The sequence below is a fragment of the Caenorhabditis remanei genome, chromosome III, assembly GCF_010183535.1.
Source record: "Caenorhabditis remanei strain PX506 chromosome III, whole genome shotgun sequence".
Classification (NCBI taxonomy): Eukaryota; Metazoa; Nematoda; class Chromadorea; order Rhabditida; family Rhabditidae; genus Caenorhabditis; species Caenorhabditis remanei.
The window spans coordinates 8126644-8154045 of NC_071330.1; the positions used below are offsets into that span (position 1 = coordinate 8126644).

A 27402-nucleotide genomic window follows, 5' to 3' on the forward strand; every position below is an offset into this window, starting at 1 on the left:
AATATGGACATCTACGATTTCTTTGTTTGGGTCAGTTTCCTTCCTAGTTTAGGAGATTTAACAGCAGCGGCCTCCTTTTCTGCTGCAATTGACTCCTGTTGAATTTTGTTGATGTACTTCGCCACTTCCCGTTCAGCTGTTTTCATCAGAGCCTGAATGGCGAAGACTGTCTGAAAAGTGAGATTCGTTGATAAGCATTTTTCAATCAATACAAACCTGAAACCCACTGAATATCACAATAAGAGTATAGAACACGTATTCGAGTGGTAAATTCATGAACGCACCATTTACAGCGAGGAATACTGTAAGCGGAATTTGAATAATAATCGAAGTGATGAGAAATCCAAAAAGAGCGGACATCTGAAATTAGGGATTACTTTGAAATCTAGAAAAAAGAGCTCACATTTTCTGATAAATTCCCATAAAAGCCGAGACCTAATCGAACTCCTTCACTACCCAAATGAACTAAACAAGCAGAAAATGCAATTACTTGATAGGTTAATGTAAGAAGTTTATACTGAAAGTATAGATTATAAATGGGATAAATCTAGAAAATGATTACCTTGAAATACAGAGATAGACATAGATTAATCAAATGCATTGGGTAGAAACAAAGATTGAAATAAATCGCCATTTGAAGTGGAAAACTGGATATTATTTCTGAATCAATTTTGAATTCGTCTAAGGGTAAAAAAAATATTAACTGACCTAATTTGAATGGTTCTTGTGGTAAATTATCCATATCTTCTTTTTGTTTTTGAGGGGGAATTGAAGCGAAGCAGTAGCTGCGAAGAAGCGGAAATTGCCGTTCCTATGGTAACCAGAAGAAGGAAATATTCTGACGGCTCTGAGCTCCGAAGAGAGAAGTGGAAGGAGAATAAAAAATCGATGAGGATAGAGAAAATATATCATTTTGTGGGAAATTGAAGAATTGTAATCAATGAACGAGAAGTTAAGTATTTTAACGCCTTCAGAACCTCACTTTCTCTCTTCCTTCTTCAGAAAAACAAATTAATAAACCAAAATGATTTTTATTTAAAAAGGATCAGTGAAATCAAACAACACAACAAACAAGATTCAGTTTATCGGGTCCCGGTCGAGTACAGCAGGTCGTGGTGCAATTGAATCGCTGCTTCAAATTCTGAAATTGGAAGGAATTAGACGTAGCAGAAAGATATAGTCTACTCACTAATCTGGGAAAACAACCGTTCAAAAGTCTTCTGAAAGAGCAAGATTGACATGGTAAACAGATGTTTAGACACGAACAATCTGTCATTTGTGGCAGCTGATCTTGATAAATGTTCAATCGAAACCATTGAGGCTGAAATTGTTTTAAATTGTTACCAAAAAACCGTATGTTTTCGGAATCTGTCGATGAAGGTTTCCAATGATGACTTTAATGACTACAATAAACTCAGAACGAACCTTCAAAAAACCAATCAAAATGGCACCAGCAATCGTCAATATGAATATGGAGAAAATAGCTATTATAAATATTACAGTAACCAATCGTTCTGCTTCTTTTTCTTCGTCGTTTCTCCACGAGTTGTAATGATAGATCTCTGTACTAACATTCATAGCAGATCAAAAATCAATTCTTTCTCAGGTACCAGTCGTGCTGCTGAGCATGTTTCCATAGCAACCGGCTCGCGCTTCGAGTGTACATCGTGAAAACAATTCAGAGTGGGTGTAATGGCTGGTGTCATGTGTTGTGCGCGCACGCTCTCTTTCAACTCACAACCAGGTTTCTTATAATGTTACCATATTATTCTTGTGGAAATCTTCATGTTGAAACTGTTCTTCCAGCAGGAATTCCAGGATCCAGTATCTAAAAAAACTATTTTTGAACTCCCGCTTATTGAAGATGTGCATTTTCTCGTCAGAGTGAACGTACGTACTAAACACTTCATTTCACGACACCAAAGTTCGCATGCTGACAACCAGTTTCGGAAATCAGATTTCGTCATTTGTCGTCCTTTTTCTTTTCGGAAACTTGTAAAACTAGTCTTAAAAAATACTCTATTCACGAGCTTTCATTTGTAATGCTGGTTAAAATGGAAAAACTCTAAAAACCGCTGTTTCCTAAATTTTTCTCTGGAATCATTACTTCGTCATCGTTTCGAATTGTCTTCTTTCAGAAATTAACACAACTAGATTATATACATCAAAATGTCAGCAACTCGGCGTCTTCAGAAGGTACCTCAGCATCGGCGTATTGATTCATCTCACCTAAATTTTATTTTTAGGAGCTCGGGGATCTCAAAAATTGTGGAGTGAAGGCTTACGAAAATGTCGAGTGCGAGGAAACGAACCTTTTGAAGTGGACGGTTCTTTTGCTCCCAGTAAGTTTGTGTTCTTGTGAATAAAGCTCTGAATGTTCTCATTATTAGGACAAGGAGCCATACAACAAAGGTGCCTTCAAAGTTGGAATTACATTCCCGGTCGATTACCCTTTCAAGCCACCAAAGGTTGCTTTCGAGACAAAAATTTATCACCCAAATGTTGATGAGGAAGGAAAGTTCTGTCTCCCAATCGTCACTGCTGAGAATTGGAAGCCAGCCACGAAAACTGAGCAAGGTATTTGTATTTATATCTGTGATCTATTTATTTTAAAAACGTTTGAATTTCAGTGATGATGGCTTTGCTGTCATTGATCAACGAACCTGAGCCGAATCATCCAATCCGTGCTGACGTGGCCGAGGAGTTCCAGAAGGATCATAAGAAGTTCATGAAGACTGCCGAGGAGCACACGCGAAAACATTCCGAGAAAAGACCTGAATAGGCAATTAACTACGGATCCCTCATTAAATATTCATCTTATTGCGATACCATCTTATTTTTCTTTGTGTATTTATCATATTCTTGATTTGTAATCCCACTCCATCCACTTCAATTCCATTCAACATCCCGAAAACAAGAACTTAAATAAATCCTGATCCGGGTTTGATCGATAAGCAGTATAATTCAATCGCTGTTGCCGATAACGGCGCGGCTGTGCATGCAAAGCGAATATGTGTCGCTTTGTCTGCGTATCGTTTCTCACATTTCTCTGACGACGCATAAGAACGTGGCTTTTGCCATGCACTGGCAGAAGTGAATCAATTTTGCCTCGCTTCAGTTTCATTGTTTTCTGTTTTTCACTGTTGCTTGTTTATATTTCACTGTAATCTCACTCTAATTCAGATAATGAAAACAATTCTGGTTACTGGCGGAACAGGATTAGTTGGAAGCGCAATCAAACAGGTATAACTGAAAACGAGGAAGTTACAGAGTTCACAACAACGTATGAAAGTTTTACTTAGGTTGTGGAAACAACTGAAAAGCGCGAAGAAGAACAATGGGTCTTCATTGGCAGCAAAGATTGTGATCTGGAGAATATAGATGAAACTAGGTAAATAAAAGAAACTTTAAATCTATTTCAAATATGAGCTCTCAGAAAGTTGTTTGATTCCGTTAAACCAACTCATGTAATTCATCTAGCCGCTATGGTCGGTGGCCTCTTCCATAATTTGGCTCACAACTTGAAGTTTTTCCGTAAGAATATGGTGAGAAACAAATTGATTTCCCAGTTCATATTGAATCTTCCAAAACTTTAGGCTATCAATGACAACGTTTTGGCGTTATGTCACGAGTTCGATGTCGTGAAATGCGTCTCGTGTCTATCAACTTGCATTTTCCCGGATAAAACCACTTACCCAATAGATGAAAAAATGGTGCACCTAGGACCACCACATGATTCGAACTTTGGATATTCGTATGCTAAGCGAATGATTGATGTCCTCAACAAGGGATATGCGCAGGAACATGGAAGAAAGTGAGTGTTTTGACAGATAACTACTCCTAAATCCTCTTTATTTCTGTATTAATAGTCCATTTCAAATGTTTTCAGATATACCTCCGTCATTCCATGTAATGTTTTTGGTCCACATGACAACTACAATCTTCAGGCAGGTCATGTACTTCCAGCATTAATCCACAAGGCATACGTTGCAAAACGAGATGACACATCTCTGGAAGTATTTGGGTCTGGAAAACCACTTAGACAGTTCATCTACTCATTGGATCTTGCTAGACTTTTCATTCGAGTAGTGAGAGAGTACGAGGTGATTTATTACATCTTTTATTCCAATCGAATGAAGATAACATCAAACAACTTAACGAGAATGAGTTTTCAGGACGTTGAACCAATTATTCTATCCGTTGGTGAATCAGATGAAGTATCTATTCGCGACGCTGTCTCCGCAGTTGTCAAAGCCATCGATTTCACTGGAAACGTGGAATATGATACGTCGAAAGCTGATGGTCAATTTAAGAAGACTGCTTCAAACGAAAAGTTGTTGAAACTGTTCCCAGATTTCAAGTTCACTCCATTCGATCAGGCCATTCAAGAATCAGTTCAGTGGTTCGTCGAGAACTACGACTCTGCTAGAAAGTGAATGCTCACATTTTCATTGTTTTGGGCTGCGGGAACTTTTTGCAATATGATTCTTCTTGGTGGTTTTTCTATTACTGACTAATTTCTTTACAATTACCTTGTAATAAAATTTTTTAAAAAATACCGGTGTGTAATTAACCGGACGACCTCTTCCTTACAAACTATTGGAGCAGTTTAGAGGTTCAGGACAGGTCAGGTTATATCTGAACTGACATCACAGTATCGATTTGAAATACACACTAACCGTTTTTTCAATATGACAACATCGTAAGTGAATTAATTTTGATAGAGGCTTATAAATGTAGTAATGCTTTAGAGAGCTGGAACAGAGTGATAAGGACGAGTAGGTTTGATACATATTCAGAGAATTAGCTGACGTTTTAGAATCGCCAAGATTTATGAAGGTTGTAAAGATGATTTCATGAAAAATTTGAATGTTCAAGGCTCTTGTGAAAAACAACTGGAGGGCCTCGCAGATAGAAAATTCCAATCCTCATATTTTAAATGTTGGTTTCTTGAATATGATCAGAAAATGAATTAGATGACAATATAATTTACAGTAGCAGTAAAAGATGAATACATCAAGAAAATTAAAGATTATTTTTGTGTCACATATCCTGGAGGTTGGTGAATTTTTATTGTTAGTTTTCAAAATAAACTCAATTTTTCCAGTGGGATTCTGTCCTGCAACCCCGTCTCCAGCTCCTCAACAAGCTGCTCCACAAGGTCCTCCTCAATTGACTCCTGAACAAATTCAACAACAGCAGATGATGATTCAACAACAACACATGATGCAGCAGCAGCAGCAAGCTCTATCTATGCTCACGACACCATCTGGATTCATTGGCAATAATCCTGGAATATCAATAGGTCTCGCTGTTATCTTGATCTCTGGATTCTGTTTCTTTGCTGCATTCGCAATTTCATTTCTTACTGCAAAAAATCAAAAACCAACAGTGAACAAGGGGAGACCCCAAAATCGGGCGAGAAGACAGTCAAAAAATGGAAATAAGCCAAAGAAGGGAAGAAGTTCATGTGTAAGTAAACTAGAAAAAGGGAAAAGGATTGAGAAAAAAGAAGAAATAGATGGAAATGAAGAAAAGGAAGACGGAAAAGAAGAAAAACCGAAAAGTTCGTACTCGAAATCTAAAAAAGGAAAATCGAAAAAATCGGCGGAGTCTACTTCATGAATATTTGTTTTATCCAACCATTTCGTTCTAATCGACGGAAAGGTTATTCTTTTGATAATAAAGTTTCTCATTTCCTATGTCTCTCGTTGAGAAAAAAACACACTGTGAATCAAGCGGCTTCTGATTGAAGAATTACTATCCTTCTTTGTTTTCAATTAAATATTTCATCGCTTCTGAACAATAGTTATCAGTAACAACATTTCTTTACAATTACTGTCGTTACAATAACCTAAGATATGAAATTCAAGCGGAAAACCGACATAAAATTCCAGGCACGTGAGCAAACTCTCATGTAACTCAAAATGTTCGTCTTGAAATCTTGTAATATTACACGTTCACTACTTTCTTGATTGGTTGCCAACAGTCTATCTTCATTCAAGAATTTTATTAAAATTAAACGAATAAAAGAAAGTTCTTATTTTTTCGCTGTTTCTATTTTTGTTTCACTTGGTCCACTCGAAATCACGGAACTCATGGAACTTTCAGTCGTCGTTGCACTTTTCGTCGGTTTGTCAGTTGGAATTTTCGGCGGAGTAGTCACAGATCTTTCATTGAAACTTCTTTGTTTTGACTGATTTGAATCTTCCTTTTTCCCTTTTTTCTTCGTTAAATACATGAATCCAGAAGCTAAAAGAAGACCCAAAATGATGGTTCCAATGCATGCAGCGATGATAAGTGACATGTATTTTTGAATGAATTCCTCCGTTGTTGCGTCTTTCGAGTGAACAGTTGTCGATTGGTTCACGGCCATTTTGATGTTTGAAATCAAGTAATATGGACGGTGCGTTTGTAATCATATTGAACTTAAAGTAAACTGGAACAATCTAAAATGAGTTGAGGGCATGTTGAGGTTAGAATAATTCTCTTGAGCAATTACGAAACTAAAAAAGTGGGGAGACTAGACATCCAAATTGTCAGTCTGTCATAGTTGATACCGTAACGAACACCGAAGATGATTTTTGATGTTTCGTTATTTTATCAAAAGAAAGAATATTTCATCTTCTTTTCATGTGATCTACCCAGTCATTCTGTACTTTAAGACTAAAGTAACAGTTAAAAAATATGATGAGTAGTACCTAAAATGGAGGAATTATTTTAGCAAGAAATATGTTCAGATTTAAAAATAACTTCTGAAAAAGCGAATTATTGTTTTTTTTTTTTGAAATTCTAACTAATACGCTCTCCATCTTGTTCTCACTAATTCTTTTACTTTAACTTACACAAAAAGCGGGCAGCCTACAGTACTCTGGTGAATTCCCATGTCCGTTTTCAGAACTCTTAGAATCTAAATTTTAGTTCAGACAAGAGCTTTCAAGTGTCACTTCTTTCTTTTCCGTTTCTTTTCCTGGAATTTGTTTCACTTCATTTGACCGGAGTGTGTTTGAAATATAATTCTTATCAAATTACCCGATCTTCCATTCCCTTTTTTCTCGTCTCCTGATGTTTTCTTCCCATTTGTCGTTGTCGTGTTCTTTTTTCTTTTTAGAAATGTCCTTTTTCAGTCTCTCAATTGTTGACGCTCTGAAATTCGACGATTTCAGCAAACAACTTTTTGATGAATAGGAACAAATCGTATTTTTCAGTTCGATTTTCAGACGAGCTGTTGTTTTTTTAATACCTTTTTCAATTAGATTTTTTTTTTCAGAAAACCGAAAATGCCCGGTGCAAACCGGGCAAACTTCCGAAATTACACAATGCTCTATCAACATATTTTCAGCAATCGAACCGATTTATTTGGAAATGTAAGTCTTTTCAAGAAAAAATAGCTTATAAATTCTAGAATATCACCTGAAATCGCAAATTATGACTAGGAAAGGGGTATCATCACATATTCAGAATGTGTTATTTGATTTTCTGATTCTACGTCTATTTCCGAATAACATCAAATCAATTTTCGCCATTTTATTTCCTGTTAATCCTCCCTTCTTTCCTTCAATAAATACAACTGTTAAGGCGGGATCTACAAATTCTTTTTTGATGTTCCATTCCTTATTTTTTTTAAGAACACTCCAAGAATCACAAATAAATTTTTCTCTGGATAAACCATGTGACAATCAAAAAATGTGTTTGATGTGACGTGCATTTTCAAAAATTTATAGCCGGTTTTTGTCCCTGGAAGAAACAAAAAAGAAAGATGAGATATATGTCACACGCATACATTTTTGTCGGTTTCTGACATATTTTCTTGAGAAATTCTCTTCGTGATGTTTAGGTGCTCTAATAGTTGGAAAGCTGGAGGTTTTTGTATCAAGACTGTTGAAATTTTATTATGAAGATTCTGGATTGGATAGAGAGTCTATGTATATAATCAATTAGTTTTATTCACTGAATTTACTTTTCTTTTCACTATTTCATTTTTATTAAAAATCAGAATTCACTATAGTTCTTGACTACAATTATTCGGAATCGGAATACATTTCACTCATATTATTCTCTTACTCGGAAATATCAATATATGTTTTACTCTCCTATCTCTCCGGAAAGAAAAAAACATCCTGAAATGAGAAAATGTTATCATTTCAAGACGTGATCCGTTTGCTTTTATCTACTTTCAAATGTATTCCCTCGTATTCGTTTTCCACTGATTTTCTGATTTTTGATTCCAAAACGTTTTTATTTTCGGAACAATCTCCCAATTTTCTCAGAACTCTCATGTTTCAATATCCGAAAAAAGTTCTCAAAAGTATCATGTACTTGAGATTTCTGAAATTAGATCCGTTTTCATAATCCAAAAAAATTTCTTGTTCAAAGACAAAGTTTTTTTTCTGATTTCAGTAGAAAATTTGCAGAATATTTCAATTTAAAAATGTGCCTCTTTTTCCATTGTGATCATTAATGTATACACGTTTTTCATTCACTTTTTTCTTTTTTGTCACTCTTACTAATGCAGTTGGAAACTCACTTTTCTCAATGAAACTTCTTTTTTTTTCCTTTTCCATTATCCCTCTGAACTTCTTTCTTTTGTTCTTTTGAAATGAGTTTTTTGGGTTTTAGTATCAGATGGATACTGTAGTTACTGGAGGAATAATTCATTTATACTCATTTTTATGTTGAATATCTGGAAAACGCTCATAAATTTCATCTCAAAACGTATCATTTTTGTTCATCATGATGATTTTCGTAAATATATGCTTATGCTTATTTGAGCACAAAGAACACTCGAAATTTTCAATTCAAACAGTCTGGACGGCAAATGTTTCAATGTGAAGTACTTGATTCAACAGTATCTTATTTCACATGTTTGAAGTTTAGAAATCAAACTATTTTATACGTTTTCCTAAAGTGACGAGAGTCGGATCGTCAGCATCTGTATTCAGAAATCAAATCGAGATTGTTCCGACTTAATAGGAGAGCGGCACCCTCGTCAGAATGAGTATGATGAGAACAGTAAGAAAGGAGAGGTTTGGCAAGTTTATTCAACAGTGTCACTAGAACAGGAGGATACTTTAGACGCTTGAGTTCTTGGTGTGCCAGAGCATTTGTTGGAGACGATTGGCGGAGCCACGGTAGAGACGTCGATTGGTTGAGCTTCCAGCAGTTGAGTGTCCAATAGAGCAAGAGCGGTTGAACTGACGATTTCCTTTCCTTATATGCAGCGAATCGAGGGCGATCGTTATCTTGAGGGCAGCACAAACAGAGTTCAGGGACACGCAAGTAGTTGACGAGAGTAGTTGAGTATTTCCTCCGAAAGACAGAAGGTCACGTAACACGTATTGAGTTTATTGCCAAACCATTTTCATTTCTTATAGCCATTTTGGTTAGATATCTGTGAATCTAATAGGAGCCACAGAGTTGTTAGGCTGGTTGTTGGAGGTCGTGAATTAATGGTTAATTAATTCCATGACACTGGGGGGCCACGAGAAAAACTCTGTGGCGGCTCCCAAAATGCTTGGTTATTGTGCACAAGCAGTTGGCGCTGTGAATGTGGACGTATCATAAGTTGTAGTGTTGATCGTCGTTTGTGGTAGCTCGAGTGGTTTGAGCTGATCCCTTAGTTGCAGGGAGATATTGTAAAGGCTGTGGTGTCAGAGTAACGTGTAAACTTGTACGTGGTGAGGTAGACCAGTCGAACATGTCAACACACATATGTGTACAATCAAGCCCGTTTCACGGACTTCTTTGCGGCCCCCCAGTGTCGTGGAATTAATAGGTCTTAATTCACGACCTTGAGTATTAAGCCTGGTCCATTGCCAGACTTACACAATTTACTCAAAATACAATCATTCTTATATATAAAACGCGTGTGGGCTCTGTTTGTGGATTTGTCTGTCTGTTTTTCAGGATGTCCGCAAGATTTTTGAGAAATAAAGGGGAGAGCGCGCCATGGGCAAAAGTCGAACCTTCGCCTTTTCAGCGACAGGCGTGAGCGTTAACCACTCGCACAGGTAGTTGGCCAGCGACGAAATACGGACCATATACGCGTCCGCGCCGGACTCAAAAAGAAGTAGCTAAGGACGATATGTGTGCGTCATATACGGTCCGTTTCGAGTCCGCGCGCCGAAAAAGTTGCTCCTCTTCCTCCCACCGCCAGCCCCTTCCCTACTTTTGTTTCCCGGTTGAGATCGTCATTTAACAAAGAAGATTAGTGATAAAATTACTATTTTATTTAAAGAAAGATAAAAAGGAACATTGAAAATAATGAAAATAAGAAGAAAGCATAGCAAATTATAAACAGAAATCACAAGTTTATCGGGCAGTCGTGTCCTTGAAATCCAACGAAATCCAATTCGCGTAGAAGCCATTTTCAGTCGTTGATTTCCGTTTTTCCCTTTGTATTTCTGAAAAAAAAATCAATTAATTGCGGAATAAAAAATATTTATTCAGTTAACTTACTTTCGAAAAAGGGTTCCTCCTCCGGACAAATACAGATGTCGTGCTTGAGAAGGAGTTCCGGCCAATTTTAACCAAGTTTCTCACTGAAAAATTTATTTTGAATAGAGAATGTTGAATACTATCACAAACCATTGAGGAAATCGAAGGATTGGTTCCATTTCAGCTATCGCCGCTGTTTCTCTTTTTGGGATCATCGGACTGTCTGAAAACACAATAATTCTTCGATCATTCACAGTTACATGCGAAAATTTTTCACGAAAAAAATTAATTAAAAGAAATTTCAATTTAAAAAACATAAAGAAAGGCGAAACTTTCGAAAAATAGGGAAAGAAACGTAAAATCTCCGTAAATGATTAAAAAATAATCATTATCCGAGAGGAGTCCGAGAGCTTCGGAAGAGCTGCTGCAAGCGGCCGCCGCGGCCAGTCCATACGGACTATTTCGCCAACCCATATACGGTCCGCGCTGAGTCCGCGTGCGGACGCCTGCCGCCCACTTCCTCCGCTTTTCCCGAAGTCCACACTGCGTCCATCTACAGTCCGTAGCGGGCCATAATTTTGCCGCGGACTCTATACGGTCGGAAAATAGGACTGAATCCGCATGCGGTCCGCACGCCAACTACCTGTGTCGGCCACATGAACACTTCTGTGAGAGGGCGAACAGGAAAATAAGAAGAGGCCAGCCGGATGAAGCGCCGAAGGCGCGGCAGCCAGGCTGGTAAATAATAAAATGAACACTAACAACTGCGTGAAACGTGAACCGTGATCAACCATACTGAAACCAATTCGTTCTGGACGTGCCCTCCTAAACTCAACCTGATGACCTTACGATAACAATCTGCTCTACATTCTGTGCATATAAGGAAGAGGAAGCCGTCAGAAGTCGTCGTCTCTCGATCATTCACTCACCGATGTTCAACCGTGTCTGCCGAAGAAACCTTGGAGAATGGCTGGGTGGATCTCTACATGGAGTGCTGGCGGGTGAAGTCTACTAGCTTGGATCGTGGTCAAATCCAACACCTTCACCGCCAACTACGGCAGCTCTGGAGAAGCCTAACTTCAAGGGCAAGAGAACTCTTTCTGGTATTCATGTTGATAAAGTTGTTAGTTTTCTCCTCTTTCTGTTACTCTCATATACTAAGTTTGACACGGGCCCACCGTCCCTCAAGCGTGTCATCTCATGGTGCATCGACGGGGAATCGAACCCCGGCCGCCCGCGTGGCAGGCGAGCATTCTACCACTGAACCACCGATGCACCATTCCCGGTCGATGCACCATGTGCTGACTTTAGAGGGGAGGTGAACCCCGTCAGACTTAGAATGCGAGAATAACAAGATAGGAAAGGTTGACAGGTTTATTCAATATGGTGAACGGGACGTGAGGATACTTTAGTTTCCTTGAATTCTTGGTAAGCCAGATCATCGGTGGAGTCCTTGTTGGAGACGGTCGGTGGAGCCACGAGAGTCGAAGAAAGAGTGGTTGAATTGACGATTCCGTTTCCTTATATGCAGCAAATCGAGGGCGATCGTTATCTTGGGGTCGGCACAATCAGAGGTCAGGGCACGCAAGTAGTCGACGATAGTTGTTGAGCATTTCCTCGGGAAGGTCACGTAACACGTATTGAATTCATTGTCAAAACCATTTCTTATAGCCATTTTGGTTAGATATTTGTGAATCTAACAGACGCCATAGAGTTGTTAGGCTGGTTATTGAAGGTCGTGAATTAATGGCTAGTTAATTCCACGACACTGGGGGGCCACGAGAAGAACTCTGTGGCGGCTCCCAAAATGCTGTGATCGTGTAAAAGCAGTTGCTGCTGTGAATGTGTACGAATCCTAAGTTCAAGTGTAGATCGTAGTTTGTAACTGATTGCTCGAGTGATTTGAGTTGATCCCTCAGTTGTAGTGAGATAATGTATGTGGGTTTGGAAGTTTGTGAAACTGAAATAGTTGTGAGGGAGCTTGGTGAGCTATCTTCAGTAATCATGGTTTCTTGTTGCTGTGAGTAGTGTCTACAATAGATTTTATGATTGTAGGACAGCATAGATATGTTATCGTGTGATAGTTATCCGAAATTGTGGTCTAGTGTGGACTGTGACAATTCTTGTGAGCCCGTGTGGCTTTGTGATTTAGCTAGGTCGTGAATTAAGACCTATTAATTCCGCGACACTGGGGGGCGGCAAGAGGTGCTCTGAGCACTGGTGGGTGGATTCAAAGCCACAAGTGGTTCTTCTGAAGTGGTGCCGGTGTGGCACGAAGAATCCGCAGATGGAACCGTAATGACAGTCCGTTAAGGGAGGATCTCGTGGGTGTGTAGCTTTGATCGATGTTGTATCGGGGTTCTTGTGTGAACCAAGTTGTATTTGTATTGATCAAGTGAAGTTGTGCTCGCTCGATACCATGTTTGTGGAATTTGTGTAGGTATTTGTTGGTTTTAAGAAACCAAAAAAAAACAAAACAAAATAAAATTAACATTATCGCGTGCGTGTATTATCAGCACTTATCGTGTGCATTATGAGCACTTATCGTGTGCATTTTCAGCACTTATCGTGTGCATTTTCAGCACTTATCGTGTGCATTAGGAGCACTAGTCGTGTGCCTTATTGGCACTAGTCGTGTACCGTATTGGTACTAGTCGTGTGCATTATAAGCACTAGTCGTGTGCCTTGTTGGCACTAGTCGTGTGCTTTGTGGGCACTAGTTACAAACTCGTACATGTTCCGTAGTGTGGTACGAGAATGTGGAGTTGAAGCTACTCGGTGTTTGGGTGAATAGCGAATTGTGAGTGGTTCAGTGGTTGAGAAAGTTGTGATCCCTTTAGCTGCTCAGTGCCACGTCTTCTTCTTGCGAAGACCAGAGCTAGGGTTTGGTGTGACTCTTTTCATTGTGGCTCTCACAAGTGTTGTGTTGGGAGTATCCTGTAGTGCCTGATTTGATTATTGTAAGCCTCCATCTCTAGTATTCTCGCCACCTATGGGTTGTGTCCACAGGTCGATGCACCATGTGCTGACGTTAGAGGGAAGGTGAACCGTCAGACTTAGAATGCGAGAATAACAATAGAGGAAAGGTTGACAGGTTTATTCAATAGTGTTAAAGGGCCAGGAGGATACTTTAACACTGCCGCTCTCGGTGGTTCAGTGGTAGAATGCTCGCCTGCCACGCGGGCGGCCGGGGTTCGATTCCCCGTCGATGCACCATGTTCCGACTTAATAGGAGAGCGGCACCCTCGTCAGAATGAGTATGATGAGAACAGTAAGAAAGGAGAGGTTTGGCAAGTTTATTCAACAGTGTCACTAGAACAGGAGGATACTTTAGACGCTTGAGTTCTTGGTGTGCCAGAGCATTTGTTGGAGACGATTGGCGGAGCCACGGTAGAGACGTCGATTGGTTGAGCTTCCAGCAGTTGAGTGTCCAATAGAGCAAGAGCGGTTGAACTGACGATTTCCTTTCCTTATATGCAGCGAATCGAGGGCGATCGTTATCTTGAGGGCAGCACAAACAGAGTTCAGGGACACGCAAGTAGTTGACGAGAGTAGTTGAGTATTTCCTCCGAAAGACAGAAGGTCACGTAACACGTATTGAGTTTATTGCCAAACCATTTTCATTTCTTATAGCCATTTTGGTTAGATATCTGTGAATCTAATAGGAGCCACAGAGTTGTTAGGCTGGTTGTTGGAGGTCGTGAATTAATGGTTAATTAATTCCATGACAGAGATGCTGTTTATTATTCCAGATACTTACATTTTTACTTACATTACAAATATTCGGATACTCGTTTTGAATTACGATTGCTCCAATATGTCATTCCAGACACATCAAATATAGCCAACACCTCATCAAAGGTTAACTAATAAATTTAAAAATAGGATGAAAAGGAAGTGAAAGAGTACCACCCAGTACGACACTAATTAAGAGAAGAAAAAGACGAAGACAAAATGAATATTGCTTATTTTTCGTATTTGTCACTTCGACATTTTCGTTCCCTTTTTCTGTTTCTTAGAGGAATTTTTTCAAGTTTTCTGATTTCTTAAAGCTTTTTAGGAACAATTTCACAAAATACGGCCAAATCTCTGATTTTCATTTCTTTCTGATATCTAATCAATAGATCAGGAACATCATGAAAACAACCATTAAACTTTTGTCGTCGTCATCATAACCTGCTTTTCCTGTTTTTCAATCTGAAATCCACGCGTCCTCAGAATCTTTTGTACTCTTTCTTCAAAATTGCCTTCTTCATTTGGACGAAAGTGAATTGAAAGAATACAAGTCAAAAAGAAGATTTTTTAATGTGCGATAAACTTGAGAGAGCCAACAAGATTTGACTCGAAGAATTTCTATTTTTTTTTCTTTTTTTTTCTCAAAATACACTCTGCATTTCCATACTTTTACTTTTTGCACTTTTCTTATGCTTTTCAAATTCCCGATGGTCCAATTCATTCTGTCAATCATTTTTGGTATTTCTTTAGTTTTCCGAGTTAAAACATTTCGAATACTCGTTTCTCCGTATTCCGGAAGCTGGCTTTTCTCAATAAAAGTTTTGAATTTCCAATTCAGGATCACTTCAAATTCAAATGAGTACCCTACAACAACGACTCAATGCTTTTAAAAAGAGAGGACAACTGTCTCGAGGGGTAGGTCATTTCATATTTTGATTTTCGAGTTCATGGGATCAAAACTTTCTTTTTTCCCCTGTAACCAGAAATTTTGTGTCTTGATTCCAATCGAAGGCGAAAATAAATGAATAAATATTGGGTCGTCAAGGTAGCAAAAACAGCGGAAATTGAAATATTCGTCAACCCCGAAAAGCTGAAAAATAAATGATTTCAATCGTTTTTCAATCTCCGTAAACTTAAGAGAAAGAATAAAAACCATTGGGTTTTTGTTCCTCCAAACAGTCGTATTTTATTCTGCTTTATTCTGTTTCGTCAGCTTCTCTTTCTTCTTCGTTCGGAAAGAGAGAAGAGCCCATTTATTTATTCTCATTCTTCTTCTTCTTCTTCCGTCAAGCCATCCATCTCTTGCCTTCTTCCACACAATTCTTCTTCATTTTCAATTTCATTGTCTTTCTTTTTCTGGAAAAGACGAAAATCTAGTACTGAATAAAGAAGGAACTGAAAATGATATTCGCTTTTTGTTGTTCTGCTCTCAAGACAAATTTCTTACCTGCTAAATCTATTCCAGCTGGAGCAATTGCCACGAGAAAGGTATGTTTATTTGGTCATTAGGTGAGAAAATGGATAGTCCTGAATGAGCTAGAGGAAGACATGAGTTGGCAATGAATTCCAGCCAATACTCAGTATCAAAATGTGTTTTTAGAATTAATAACGATTTGGGATTTCCCAGAGTTTTCCTTCAATTCATCTGGATGACAGAACGAGTCGAACTTTTTTTATCTATTTAATCATGACCTCATGAGCTCTCTTTGTGCTGTAAATGTCTGTAATGGCATTCAACAATTTCAATTCATCATTAACCATCTTTTTCACGAGAGTTCACTTTGTCTTTTTTGGATTCTGCAGAGCCTTTTTCATGCTCTTCTTTTGTAAGAAAACTGTTTCCTTCGACTGAAAATGTAACTGTCTTTATTTGATTGAAACTTTGAAATACCGAAAGAATTGATGATTTTCCAACGATAATTTATCCTGTGAAAAAAGATGTGATCTGTTTTTGGGAGGAAATGGTTTTTCACCCATTCTCTTCCTTTCGTAATTGGATTTCCAGTGCGTTTCCGGTCACATTTCCATCAGAAAATGCAAATATCTTTTTCCTTCTGAAGTTCATCCATTTGTTTTTTTCAAAAACCTTTCATCTCTCATTTCCTTTCGAAAGATTGAAAAGTTGTATGATTTCAAAAAAGTTTATTGGCACTAGCTTTTTCAGTTTTTCGGCAGAAATCGGTAAGTTGTTGAGTTGGGATCTGTAACGAATCCAGGCTGGTTTTTAACTGGTTTTTGAGTACATTTTCTGAAAAAAGTGTGATATAAATAAATAAGTAAAGGAATAGATAAATATATAGTTAAACAATCCGAAATTGTGTAACTTGCAGATCGTCGCAAAACCAAAAATATATCGTAATAGAATTTCTATCTGTATATCTTTTTATTGAATTCTAGGTCCCTAACCGAAAACAAATTGCTCATAGTTCAATTCAAGAAATCAAATGGCGTGGTAAGGTTTCAAATGACGGATAAATTGAATTTACTCACCGAGTTATTGTGAATTCTAATTCAATTCAAATTTCGATTCTTCTCATAATTCAATTTCTCAAACTTGTCGAATGTAACCCAAAACTTCAAAGAAAACGTGATTTCCCTCACTGAAGAAAGTTGAAATCTCTCGTCTTCTGAGACCACTTTGATTTGAAAGATTTCAGATTTTGATATCAGCTTTACCACGGGATGGCGAATAATTTATAATTATAGTAGGCGGAAGAGGAAAAAAAATGGAAAAGGAAAAGATTCTTCCTCTTTTTCACACTTTTTTTTGCGTATTCTTGTCCACTAGAACACTAAAATATTTACATTTTTCTTCATTGCCTCCGGGTCTTTTTACCGCTTTTATGGAATCTTCTAGGAAGACTTTCGATTGGTTTAAAGACAAAAAGTGACTTTTCTTTTGAAATAATGGTAGCATTCATTAGTTCTTTCCAGATAATTTCAGTTTATCCTCTTTTTCTCAGCTCAATTTACAATCACTTCATAATTCAATACCGTTCTCTTATTCTCCCCATCACATTCCCTATTTTAATAGAACTTCCAACCTTGTCTTCTCTTTTTTGAAATTTAAAACTTGTGAGAAAACTTGAATTCATTATTATTTTTGTGAGAGAATAATGGCTAAATTTCGTCGTTTTTGGTCCACATCGTCGGATTCAGCCAACACTGCTGATATCGTCTACACAATAAAAATGGATAAAATATGGGTTTGTTTCGTATTTGGAGTGTTTGTATTGATGTTCGTGTCCAGGGGAATATTAGTGGATAATAAGATTTTATTCCAGATTCTGTTTGAATTTTCTCCTTAATTTTTTTCTGCGATAATTAGCTGGCCCGGGTTTACCGTACACTTTTTTTATTGTTGAGTATTGTTTAACTTTTTAAAGTTCAAGTTCAAGAATATACAAGGCCTTTTCAGATTGCATTTCTATCTTTGTTGATCTGAAAGTTATTTTTTGTTCGAAAAAAGCTATCAATGAACAGACAAGTTCTAAACTCCAGTTTTAATTGAGTTCGAATGAGACATCTCTTTTCCAAAAAAAAACAGTTCTCTGAAATATTTTTTCTGGAAATTACATCATTCCTCCTCCTCTCCCATCCATTACTGCTCATTTGTCTTTTCTAAACCAAAGTAAACATTAAAAATTAATTGGATCCCGCTTGGCGCTCATTAGTGACTCGTTTTGACTTCAAAAACAAACTTTTTCAATGCTTAAATTCCTTGTTTTTCGGTGTTCTAATAGTCATGTTTTTGGGTTGACTTCAATGAATTTGTTGTTGTTTCGGACGCTCGTTTTCTTTATTTCCTTCTTTTTTAATGTTAAATTAGAATGATGTTTTATTGAAGAAATCGAATTGAAGTTCATGAATAAGATATTAACATCATCCAGTTTTAACTATTTTTTCTCCAATAGGAGTAAAAAGAAGAAGATGCTGAGGTAACTTCTGATATGATGAAATGAACTCTGATAAAACTCAACAAGTAACAGTCAACTCACATTACTTCTTTTTTCTATCAGAACAAAACTAATTAACATTTCAAGAAAGTTCCCAATGGAGCAATACTATATAAACCGTTCTATAGTAGTTCTATTAAAATCCAAGAATCCTAAATTTCATTTTCTTCAAATATTTTCCAATAACACCTTCATTTTGAAATTCCAAAAACAACATTACGCAGTAAAATTGAATCAACTCAGAACTGAAAATTCTACTTTCCAGATCCTCACTTCTTTCCATTCGCAACTTCTTCCAAAAGAAGAAACTCGATTAAAAGTTACCAACGTAGTTCCATAATTTCAATTGAATTCTATATTTTATTATACTCCAATCAAATTATTTGTCGCTGAAAATATCTTTATTTATTCGTTTCTGATATTTTTTCTTCGTTTTTTTTTTTCAAAAAATCCACAGGAATTTCTCATTATCTTTTGTTTTTTCTCTGTTAGAGAATCAACATATCCACCAAAAAGCTATTCAACAAGAGGAAGGAAATTCTCCATTTTTCCACTTTTGTTCCTCTTTTCTTTTTTATTTTTTATGCAAGATGGTGGTGAGTTGGATATTATTCGCTTTAAATATTCGAGAAAAAAGAAAAGAAAATTGGAATCAGAGAGATAGATAAGCGCATTTTAGAATGGGAACATCTCAAGGAATTTTTATTTTCAAAATCCGGAAGAAATTAGAGAAAAGAGAAATAGACAGCTTTCCCAGCGTCTGTTCCCAAGGTCTGATTTCATGGGTTCGAGAGTATGATGTCCTTTTTTCCAAATATTTAGAATGAGAAGAATCATTTTTCGTTTAAAAAGTGGGTTTAAAAAACAAGAGAAGTATGAAAATGTATGCAAATCCAAAAGAAGATAGAAAAGTTGACTGAAACTGTTCGTGATATTGAAAAAAGGAAAAAAGTTGAACATATATCAACAATATTTCTTTTATTTTCTGACTTTTAATTTCAAAATGAGAGATTTTTTATTGTTAATACCAGTTTGGAATGAAGAGAAGAACAATGAGGAAACGGTATGTGCACACCTTTTTGTGAACTCTATAGGGCTTTCCAATAACTTTTAGCTTTCTAGCAATAGTTTTGATTTATCCTCAAAAAAGTTTACTCTCGAAACCCGTCTCGAATTCGGGTAATCAGCTACCAATTCCAAGTTGACAAATACAATTTTAATCAAAAAATTAATGTTTAAAATTCGTATTATGCTATTGAGTTTTAATCTTCAACCTTTCACTCTCTGTCTTATTTTTTTCTAAAAAACATTCGTCACTTTCCCATTGATAAAAAACTTTTTTTTCTTTTTTCTTCGTTCAGATTCCGCTGTCAAGTTGTCACCGAGTGCTCCACTAAATTAGTTTTTATTTCTTCTTTTTGCTCTTTTCTCTCACTTCCTTTTTCTTCTTTGCTTCCGGATAACATATCCAATATTCCCGATTCTCATCTGAAGAAAGTAAAGGTTCTTCTCCTCGAAATTATCTCTAGAATATTCGAAATGTTGTCTTTTCCAAAAAAACAAATTCATAAGAAAAGGAAACACCGAACAAGACGTTTAGCTGTTATTCCACCCGAGTATTCTGATCTGTATGAATATGAAGTGAGTCGTTTCTTCTTATGTATTATCACAGAGTTCTTGAACTATTTTTCCTGTTTATGATGTAAAAAATTTTTTTTGTTCTGTTTTGTCTCTCCGGAAGGTGGTACTCTACAACACTGAACGTTATCAGTAATTAGTGAACATTTTCTGAACACAGTCCTAGATTTTCTATTTTTTCGCTGGAACGTTTGTGAAGATTACGATCACTTTTATTTCATTAGTTTTCTTGCTTTTTTTCCACTGTTTATCACACAAAAATGTCAAGTCTTGGATAAGAAAATGTCGAATTTCCGTTTTAAAATTCATCTACTCCAGTCTTTAAGACATCATTAATCTCACTAGTATTTTGAATCTGAAAATGAACGGAATACTGGGGAAAACTCTTTCTGACTTATAACTTTTGACCCTTCCCTAATACGAAGATGTGTCAAATAACTAGATCTTTTATCAATTGAAGAGACTACTGAATCGGTCAGAAGAGGACGAGGGAACTTCTGAAAAGAATACGGAATCTTACAGAAAACATATTACATTTCTCTGAATCTGTGAATTCGAACTACAAATTGCCCTATTCATTTTCATCGAACAACCACCCATTTCAATGTCTCCACGTAAGACTTCGTATTTTTCTCATTTTTTCAAGCGAATACCAACAAGAAAAAAAGTGGTTGATCTATAGAAAATACTTTATAATAACTGCTTTTTTCCTCATCTCAATCACCTTATTTTGCAGTATATATTGTTATTATATTCTCTCACGTCTTCGTATTTTGTCTAGATTTTGTTTACTTCCCCGTTCTTCTTCAGCCAAATTTTTCAAGTTGACGAAAGAAAAATGAAGTGGAGAGAAAAGAATAAGAGCACATTTTTTATTGTTGAAGTAGGTTCTCTGAATTTTTATTTTCATGAGAGAATAGAAGATTTTGGTACTTTCAGACAATTCCTTTTTCATATGTTCATTGAATTGGGCCGAAATATGATGAGTTTGTGATTTTAGATAATTAGTCTGAAATGAGTGAGCTAAAAACTTCAGATTCTCCTTTTCGTTGACACGTAATCCTAACTTCTACGTCTCCTATGCTACGTCAGTAGACGTCATGAAGCCTTTTATTAGATGAACATCTGTAAATTAGAGAAAAAAACAACGGCATTCAATTTTTTGATGAATGCGTTCAGTTAAAGTTACAATTATAATCAGTGACAATAGACCACCTTCCCATTAAATTTCCATTTCCTCACCACTTTTCAAAAATGGTTAGTTTTCTGCAAAAGCGAAGGAGCGAAAAGGGAAATCAAGCTCATTTCCTGTAGGCAAAAGTTCTAGTTTTTGGACGAGAAATTGAACTTCGTTGTAGGAGAGAAAATGATGTCATCGAAACGTGTATGATCAAGATATCAATTAAAGGGGTAATTAGAATATTGATGAAATTAACCGAAATTAACAAATTTTTAGATATTTTTAAAAGGAGTTAACTTTTCAGATGACAATGCTCGATCCGGATGACTTGAGTCCTGGGGAAATAGTGTTTTCGGCTGACGATACTGCTGGAGAAAGATCGTTTTTGGCCGAGTTCTTTGGCAAGAAACAGTCACTTTCTATCGGAACCAAGTGAGTTTGAGTCAAAACAAATCGATTCGGTGATCAACCAATGCTTGATTCCTGTTCCGATCCCAAGTGTTTCAGCTTTCTCATCATAATGTTATTAGTGCTTGAGAAAATCAGTTAGTTTTTCCATTTTCGTGAATCCCTCCGGAATTCATTTTTATTCTTTTCCAAAGCCCACTATTCTGCAGAAATCGTCAACAAGGATCAAAAACTCTGACCCAAAACCCAAAAGTTCATATTACGAGTTCTGTCAGAAGCAGCTCAAAACTCAATTATTCAAAAATTCCTCTTTTTTCTCTCCTCTGCCTCCAGAATTTCCGGTCGGTAGAATGGAGAATGAGTTGAAAGAAAATGAGGGAAACAATTGAGTTGTCTCCCTTTGGCCTCTCTCTAAAAAGGTCTCTCCTTCTAATTTGAAAACGCCTCACTGAGTTTCTCTATTTTACCAATGGTACCGCCCAGTTTTTGAGGAAAAAGAAGGAAAGCTAACAATATTTATTCTTTACCTAGAAAACTTGTTTTCGTTCTTTGTTTTCCAGTATTTGAAGTGTTGATTGGTAGAATTTGGAGTTTTGTACTGTAGATACTAAACCCTGGTTGTATTCGAAAATTCTCGAAATGAGAGATATTTTGAGAAGAAAATACTATTGAATCATGTTAATTTTTCTTTGAATTCATAGATTTTTGCCTTACAAACTATAAATACAGCTCAGCAAGGATCTCTGCTGAGTTGACCCAACTTTCCATGAAATCAGCTTTCTCCACAACTAATTTGATCTTATCAGTAGATTAATCTTCGACGGTTTATTTCTATCATCTGTATTGAAACTTCAAGAATTCAAACAAAACTTCATTGATGTGAAATGCTGTGAATAAGATTAGACATTCAGTTGAAATGGCTCTCAATGATGGATTAAAAAAATGGAAAATATCAAAAGAGAACAATCAGAAATCTTCGTTTCTTTGAGTTTTTGTTGTCACTAACCACAATTTTAGTAGGATTTCTTCCCAATTTCATGCAAAAAAGAAATGAGAGAGTTCGAATTTTCTGAATGATCTATTTCTTTATCCCCTTTTTATTCATGAATTTGAAATCAAGTGCTCTTGAGATTTCAGATTGAAATTTGTCTCTAAGTTGTTATTTTATTCAAGTCAGTGACTCATTGTAAAGTAGATAGTAAAGAAGATTTAACATGCACTTCATCTCTAGTCTCATTATCATTTCATTATGTTTTTTCCTCTCTTTTCACGACGATTTCCTGCCGCTCACTGAACAAAAATTGCATCGAACACATCTGAAAACTTGAAGTAATTAGCTGTAATCTTCTTTTTCTATTTCCTTTTCTTCTAGTTCATATTAGGATTTTCACAAAAGCGGGGTAGTCTTCGGTTCCCTGTTATGCAGAAAATTGAGAAAAAACTTTAACAAGATCTTCATTTTAACTGACCTTAGTCCATCTCTCAAAAAACGTTACACAGTTGTGTGCTCTCAAAACTTTCACTTTACATAGATTTCATTATATGTAATTAAATTTCAATCTTGTTAGGGAATATTTATTGGACATCTGTATCACTGAAAAACATCGAAATTTCTTTTTTTAAATATTAAGTTAACAGCTTCTGAAAAAGTTTCAGTGTTGCCCAATAACTCAGCTCATTCCCAACATTTCGGAACGGGATTAGTTTCAAAGTGAAGACTATTCGTCATTCTATCCATTTCCATCAAAAAAATTTCAAAAAACTATTTTATCTCCAAACTCATTTTCCATTTTGCCTCACGAGAAACCGAGGGAAAGTAGGCGGAGTCCACCTGCATGAGAAAGATAGTAGGCCCGTGAGATGTCGGCCGCTATGTTTCCGCCAATTTTGCAGCCGCTTTTCGTTAATTCACTAAAACTAATCAGGAAAAACAACTATTACTAAATAGCGACGTAAGTAGATTCAGATTGGAACTTCGAAACAATAGAATGAGGTTGAAACTGTCTGTCATCATTTAAACATCTGATAGTTGCTCGGAGAAATTCAGGGTTCTCTTTCTTGATGTATCTCTGATCCAACGACTAGACTCATTTATCTGTCTACTGGAAAATATTACATCTGCTGTAAATCTGAAAAAAAAAACGAGCTTACATTCGGATTAGCTGATGTCCCGATGATTTCTTTTTCATATACGCACAGAAGTGTGCAATACGCGGAGAAATTTATACACTCTGTTCCCCCTTCTCATTCCTTTTTCTCCCACTAATCCCATCTCGTTTCTCATGTTTTTTCGGGATTTATTCAGTAACCATAGAGAGTTTTTGCTCCGTCGAAGAAAAGAGGCCATAGTTTTTTCTTCTGAAAAAAAGAAGAAGAAACATTTGTTATTTCGACTCTTTTCCTTGCTTTTCAACATTCCTCTTTCAACTTCTTATTCACATCATTCGACCGTTTTTTCGGTCGAACAATCAGTCGATTTGAGGAATTTCACTGTGATGATTCGGATGGTTGAAAAGTCTTTTGTAAGATTTCTAGTCTATTTTTGATAATGGAATGATGGGAAATCGGGAGAAAAATCAGACTGTCATCTAGAACAACCTACCGTAATAATTATAGAAATTTCATGTAACAAATTCTTGTTTTTACTCAATAAGCCAAATAATTTTACAATTTCATAGAAAACTTGAGAATCACATTCATGAGTTCAGAGAATGGTTTATGACTTTTTATACAATATGAGAGTTTTAATTTTGGAGAAAGTCCAACTAAAATATTTTGAAGTAAATATGGTAGAACTGAAAAATCGTAAAACAGAAACCAAGAATCGTCGGAAAGATCTGATTCGATATTTGTTAAACGATTTAATGGTCTATCAGTTTTTATTAATCAAAATGGATCATTTTTACTTTTATCGAGAAATGTTACTCAAATCACGTTGACTTTTTTTCTCCGAATCTCTTCTTTTTACTTTATTTCTCTTCTTCTTCCCATCATTCCATTCAATTGTTCATTTTTTCAATCTCAATTTTTATTCCATTCTCCTCTGAATCATTATTTTTTCTAGCGTGAAAGTCAAATGAAATCATTCAAAATCGATCAAGAACGTTGGATTTTTGAAGATTATTTGCCTGTCAGGTGAGAGAGCGTTATCTCGAAAGTTGTGATTTTTGTCAAGTTCTATGAATGTGGGGATATAAATATTCAAATGTATCTACAGTAATCGAATCTTCATTTTCTAATATTAATCCAATCATAAGATCATCAAAATATACTTTCTGATCTTTGATTACTTTTATCTGAATTTAGATTTATCTGAGGTAAAACTAATCTGATAAAACGGTGACATTTATGATTTGATAAAAGGTTTATTTTCAGACATTTTCATTTTTTCTGTTGAAAATGACGAAAATGCTAGGAAGATCAGTTCGAATGGCAATCTCTTTTGATGATATCTTTAGCTTCCGACGTCATTGTTGATGCTTTATTGAGATTATGTATGGTACATGTTCAATGGCCAATCAAAAGCAGATTATCTTTCGGAACGAAAACTATTGAAATGATTCAGAAGACAGAAACTGTCATCTCCAGATTCAATGACGTAAATGTTCAGTCAGAGTTTTTCTCAAAAAACCTTGGTGCAAAATTTCAGAAAAAAACTTCAGAGATTTTTCAAAGATTGATGTAGAAAATCTGATGAAACAGTTTATTGGAATTTGCATTTAAAAATAATTGATTACAATTGTCTCATCTATAATTAATTCCAAGCTAAACAAAATATGATCTCAACCAAAAAATCTTCTTTTAGATCTTTGAAAAACGAAAGAAAACCACTAAACTCCTCCTAACGAACACAACATTTCAAAGTTTTTTTCAAAAAGTTTTTCCGTTTTCAAAATTTGATTTGTGGTTTCTCGAGTGGTTGAAATATGTCTCCGCCTTCTCCGCACAAAATTTTTTGTCGGAAGAAAACGATTCAGTTCGTTTTTTCGGGGACTCCAATATACTTCGTCTTCTTCTTTATTTTCAATTTTCTAATGCTTTACATGTCAAAAACAGCTCCGCCGTCTTCTCCTCCAACATGGAGATTTGATGAATTGTTCAGGTTTGCACGCTCGTGAATTTTGCTCTGAATATCCCAATTGATTGAGGGAGGATGCTTCTAACTTGAAAAATATTGATAACTTGCTGATCTGGATGAGAACTTAATGAGAATCGACGCTAGTTCTAATGAGATAGTATCTGAGAATCTAGAAGCCAGTTTTATAATAAATCACCCAATTCCAAGTTAATTTAAAACTAGAAAAACAACGAATTGTTTTGCAGTCTAACTGGTCTAATCATCCTATGCATTGTCCTCACAGCTGTTGTTGTCATCTTTTTCGGATGTTATCTAATGATGAGATTTATGCACAAAGCATTGGCAAGAGATGATTCAAAAGATATGCTTCGTGAGTTTTAAAACTTAGTTATCTTCTAATTTAAATTCAAACTTAATTAGTTCCAGGTTCAAACAATCCATATAACAACGTCGTGATGCACTCGAAAAGAGTTTATGAGATTCAAGCAGAAGAAGGATGTTTCAATGGACCCCCTGACCCATTGGAGGGCAGTGAACTAGAGTAATTATAAGACTAATCAGAGAATATTCATCTAAATCAATACTTTCAGAGATGATCACATGGGAGATTCTCAGAATACTTCAGTTTACATCGAAGATGAAGAGCCACAGAAAGTGCGAAAACCGGAGAGCGGAGATCTCCGAGCACCTAGAAATCCAGAGCAATTCGATGACGATCCAAGGGCAATGTTGCGCAAGAAACAGAAGGTTTTTGCTTAATTAATTAGTTTTAGAGAAATTATTTAATTTTGAATTTTAGGTACACAAAGATTCCGTGTGCGCCTTCATGTTCAAACCTCATGTCGAACCAAAAATGGTCTAATTTAATAATACAATTGACTGATTTCCCTTTATTTCTCACTCTTCTAGTGGCCAATTTGCTCTTAATCAACGGTGATTCGTGAATCAAAAACACGAACTGAATTTTAATGATTTGTTTTATTGCGGGTGGTGTATAATTCTTGCTTGATTTCAATTGTATTTTTCCTCCGAAAAAAAGCTAACAAATGATATTCTTCTGTACTAATGCTTATTAGCTTCTTACAACTGCGCCCCACCGCAAACGAGAGAGTTTCGGCGAGAGACGCAGAGTTTTTTCTGGCGCAAAACAAATTTCCACTATTTTTGATCTACTTTTGCAAAATTTTCTCTCGAAAATTGGCAATTTTTAATTGAAACTTGTGAAAATAGATCAAAAATGGTGAAAACCAGTTTCGCGCCAGAAAAAACTCTGCGTCTCTCGCCGATACTCTCTCATTTGCGATGGGGCGCAGTTGTAACGAAATTGCTCTGCTAATATGTATAACGAATCGTTAACGACAAGTTCACATTGAAGAGCGAATATCGCTATACAACTTCAAAGATTTATTTATCAATAAAGTGATAAATTATGATTGCCTGACAAACGCATTGAACAATTCTCATTTCCTTCTGAACATGAATGTGACAATTTATATTATTATTTATCTCGACAGATGGATTTCCGAGATATGAGGACAGGAAGAGACAGTGTATGAGAAGAAGAAACAGAGAGAAAGGACAAAGAAAAGTGAAATTTCAGGAGAAAGGCGTCTAGATTTCGATTTCAACAAAGCATCCGCTGGAATTATGCGTGGATTTTATGAAATCATTTTTTTGTAATTGGATATCATAGTTTTTCAGCCGATACACTTTTAAAAGTATCTGTCTCATCGAAGAGATGTATCCATTTTCAAATGAAAGACTTTCTTTTTTTTAGTTTTTTGTGGAACATTATTTTAATTTCGCACTTAAAATTTACTTTGAACGACAGAAAAACCTGAATTTTTAAAAAGTTTGTTAGTCCGCAACTTTGTCGCCGACAAAATGCACATTCTAGCTCTACAGTAATCTTTTAAATTTTTTTATTATTTTTTTTAAATGATTTTTCAGCAAGTTTAAAAAAAGTTTTT

The 27402-nt window shown here is 36.1% G+C and overlaps 9 protein-coding genes across 9 annotated transcripts; 5 read left to right on the plus strand and 4 right to left on the minus strand.

Moving 5' to 3' along the window:
- Window positions 1–11: 11 nt before the first annotated feature.
- On the minus strand, window positions 12–742 carry GCK72_009921 (uncharacterized protein; the record flags this gene model as incomplete). The annotated part of the gene is made up of 5 exons (XM_003094960.2): window positions 12–170; window positions 217–360; window positions 404–517; window positions 563–660; window positions 709–742. 5 exons carry the CDS (start codon window positions 740–742, stop codon window positions 12–14), a joined length of 549 nt encoding a protein of 182 aa, XP_003095008.2.
- Window positions 743–1054: 312 nt separating this feature from the next.
- GCK72_009922 (uncharacterized protein) lies at window positions 1055–2719 on the minus strand (the record flags this gene model as incomplete). The annotated part of the gene is made up of 4 exons (XM_053727599.1): window positions 1055–1141; window positions 1190–1321; window positions 1762–1828; window positions 2664–2719. 4 exons carry the CDS (start codon window positions 2717–2719, stop codon window positions 1055–1057), a joined length of 342 nt encoding a protein of 113 aa, XP_053587176.1.
- Window positions 2170–2782, plus strand: GCK72_009923 (uncharacterized protein; the record flags this gene model as incomplete). The annotated part of the gene is made up of 4 exons (XM_003094970.2): window positions 2170–2196; window positions 2247–2342; window positions 2391–2577; window positions 2631–2782. The coding sequence occupies 4 exons, from the start codon at window positions 2170–2172 to the stop codon at window positions 2780–2782; spliced, it is 462 nt and encodes a 153-aa protein (XP_003095018.1).
- A 404-nt stretch (window positions 2783–3186) lies between these two features.
- Window positions 3187–4436, plus strand: GCK72_009924 (uncharacterized protein; the record flags this gene model as incomplete). Its single annotated transcript, XM_003094968.2, has 6 exons — window positions 3187–3243; window positions 3303–3391; window positions 3437–3545; window positions 3597–3814; window positions 3890–4103; window positions 4176–4436. 6 exons carry the CDS (start codon window positions 3187–3189, stop codon window positions 4434–4436), a joined length of 948 nt encoding a protein of 315 aa, XP_003095016.2.
- Window positions 4437–4856: 420 nt separating this feature from the next.
- GCK72_009925 (uncharacterized protein) lies at window positions 4857–5921 on the plus strand (the record flags this gene model as incomplete). Its single annotated transcript, XM_053727600.1, has 4 exons — window positions 4857–4941; window positions 4996–5058; window positions 5108–5472; window positions 5898–5921. 4 exons carry the CDS (start codon window positions 4857–4859, stop codon window positions 5919–5921), a joined length of 537 nt encoding a protein of 178 aa, XP_053587177.1.
- Window positions 5922–6040: 119 nt separating this feature from the next.
- GCK72_009926 (uncharacterized protein) lies at window positions 6041–6376 on the minus strand (the record flags this gene model as incomplete). The annotated part of the gene is made up of 1 exon (XM_053727601.1): window positions 6041–6376. One exon carries the CDS (start codon window positions 6374–6376, stop codon window positions 6041–6043), a length of 336 nt encoding a protein of 111 aa, XP_053587178.1.
- Window positions 6377–11875: 5499 nt separating this feature from the next.
- Window positions 11876–12112, minus strand: GCK72_009927 (uncharacterized protein; the record flags this gene model as incomplete). The annotated part of the gene is made up of 1 exon (XM_053727602.1): window positions 11876–12112. One exon carries the CDS (start codon window positions 12110–12112, stop codon window positions 11876–11878), a length of 237 nt encoding a protein of 78 aa, XP_053587179.1.
- A 9144-nt stretch (window positions 12113–21256) lies between these two features.
- GCK72_009928 (uncharacterized protein) lies at window positions 21257–22168 on the plus strand (the record flags this gene model as incomplete). Its single annotated transcript, XM_003094953.2, has 2 exons — window positions 21257–21378; window positions 22084–22168. 2 exons carry the CDS (start codon window positions 21257–21259, stop codon window positions 22166–22168), a joined length of 207 nt encoding a protein of 68 aa, XP_003095001.2.
- A 2262-nt stretch (window positions 22169–24430) lies between these two features.
- Window positions 24431–26294, plus strand: GCK72_009929 (uncharacterized protein; the record flags this gene model as incomplete). The annotated part of the gene is made up of 5 exons (XM_003094957.2): window positions 24431–24489; window positions 25678–25802; window positions 25859–25973; window positions 26023–26179; window positions 26232–26294. 5 exons carry the CDS (start codon window positions 24431–24433, stop codon window positions 26292–26294), a joined length of 519 nt encoding a protein of 172 aa, XP_003095005.2.
- Between the last annotated feature and the right edge of the window lie 1108 nt (window positions 26295–27402).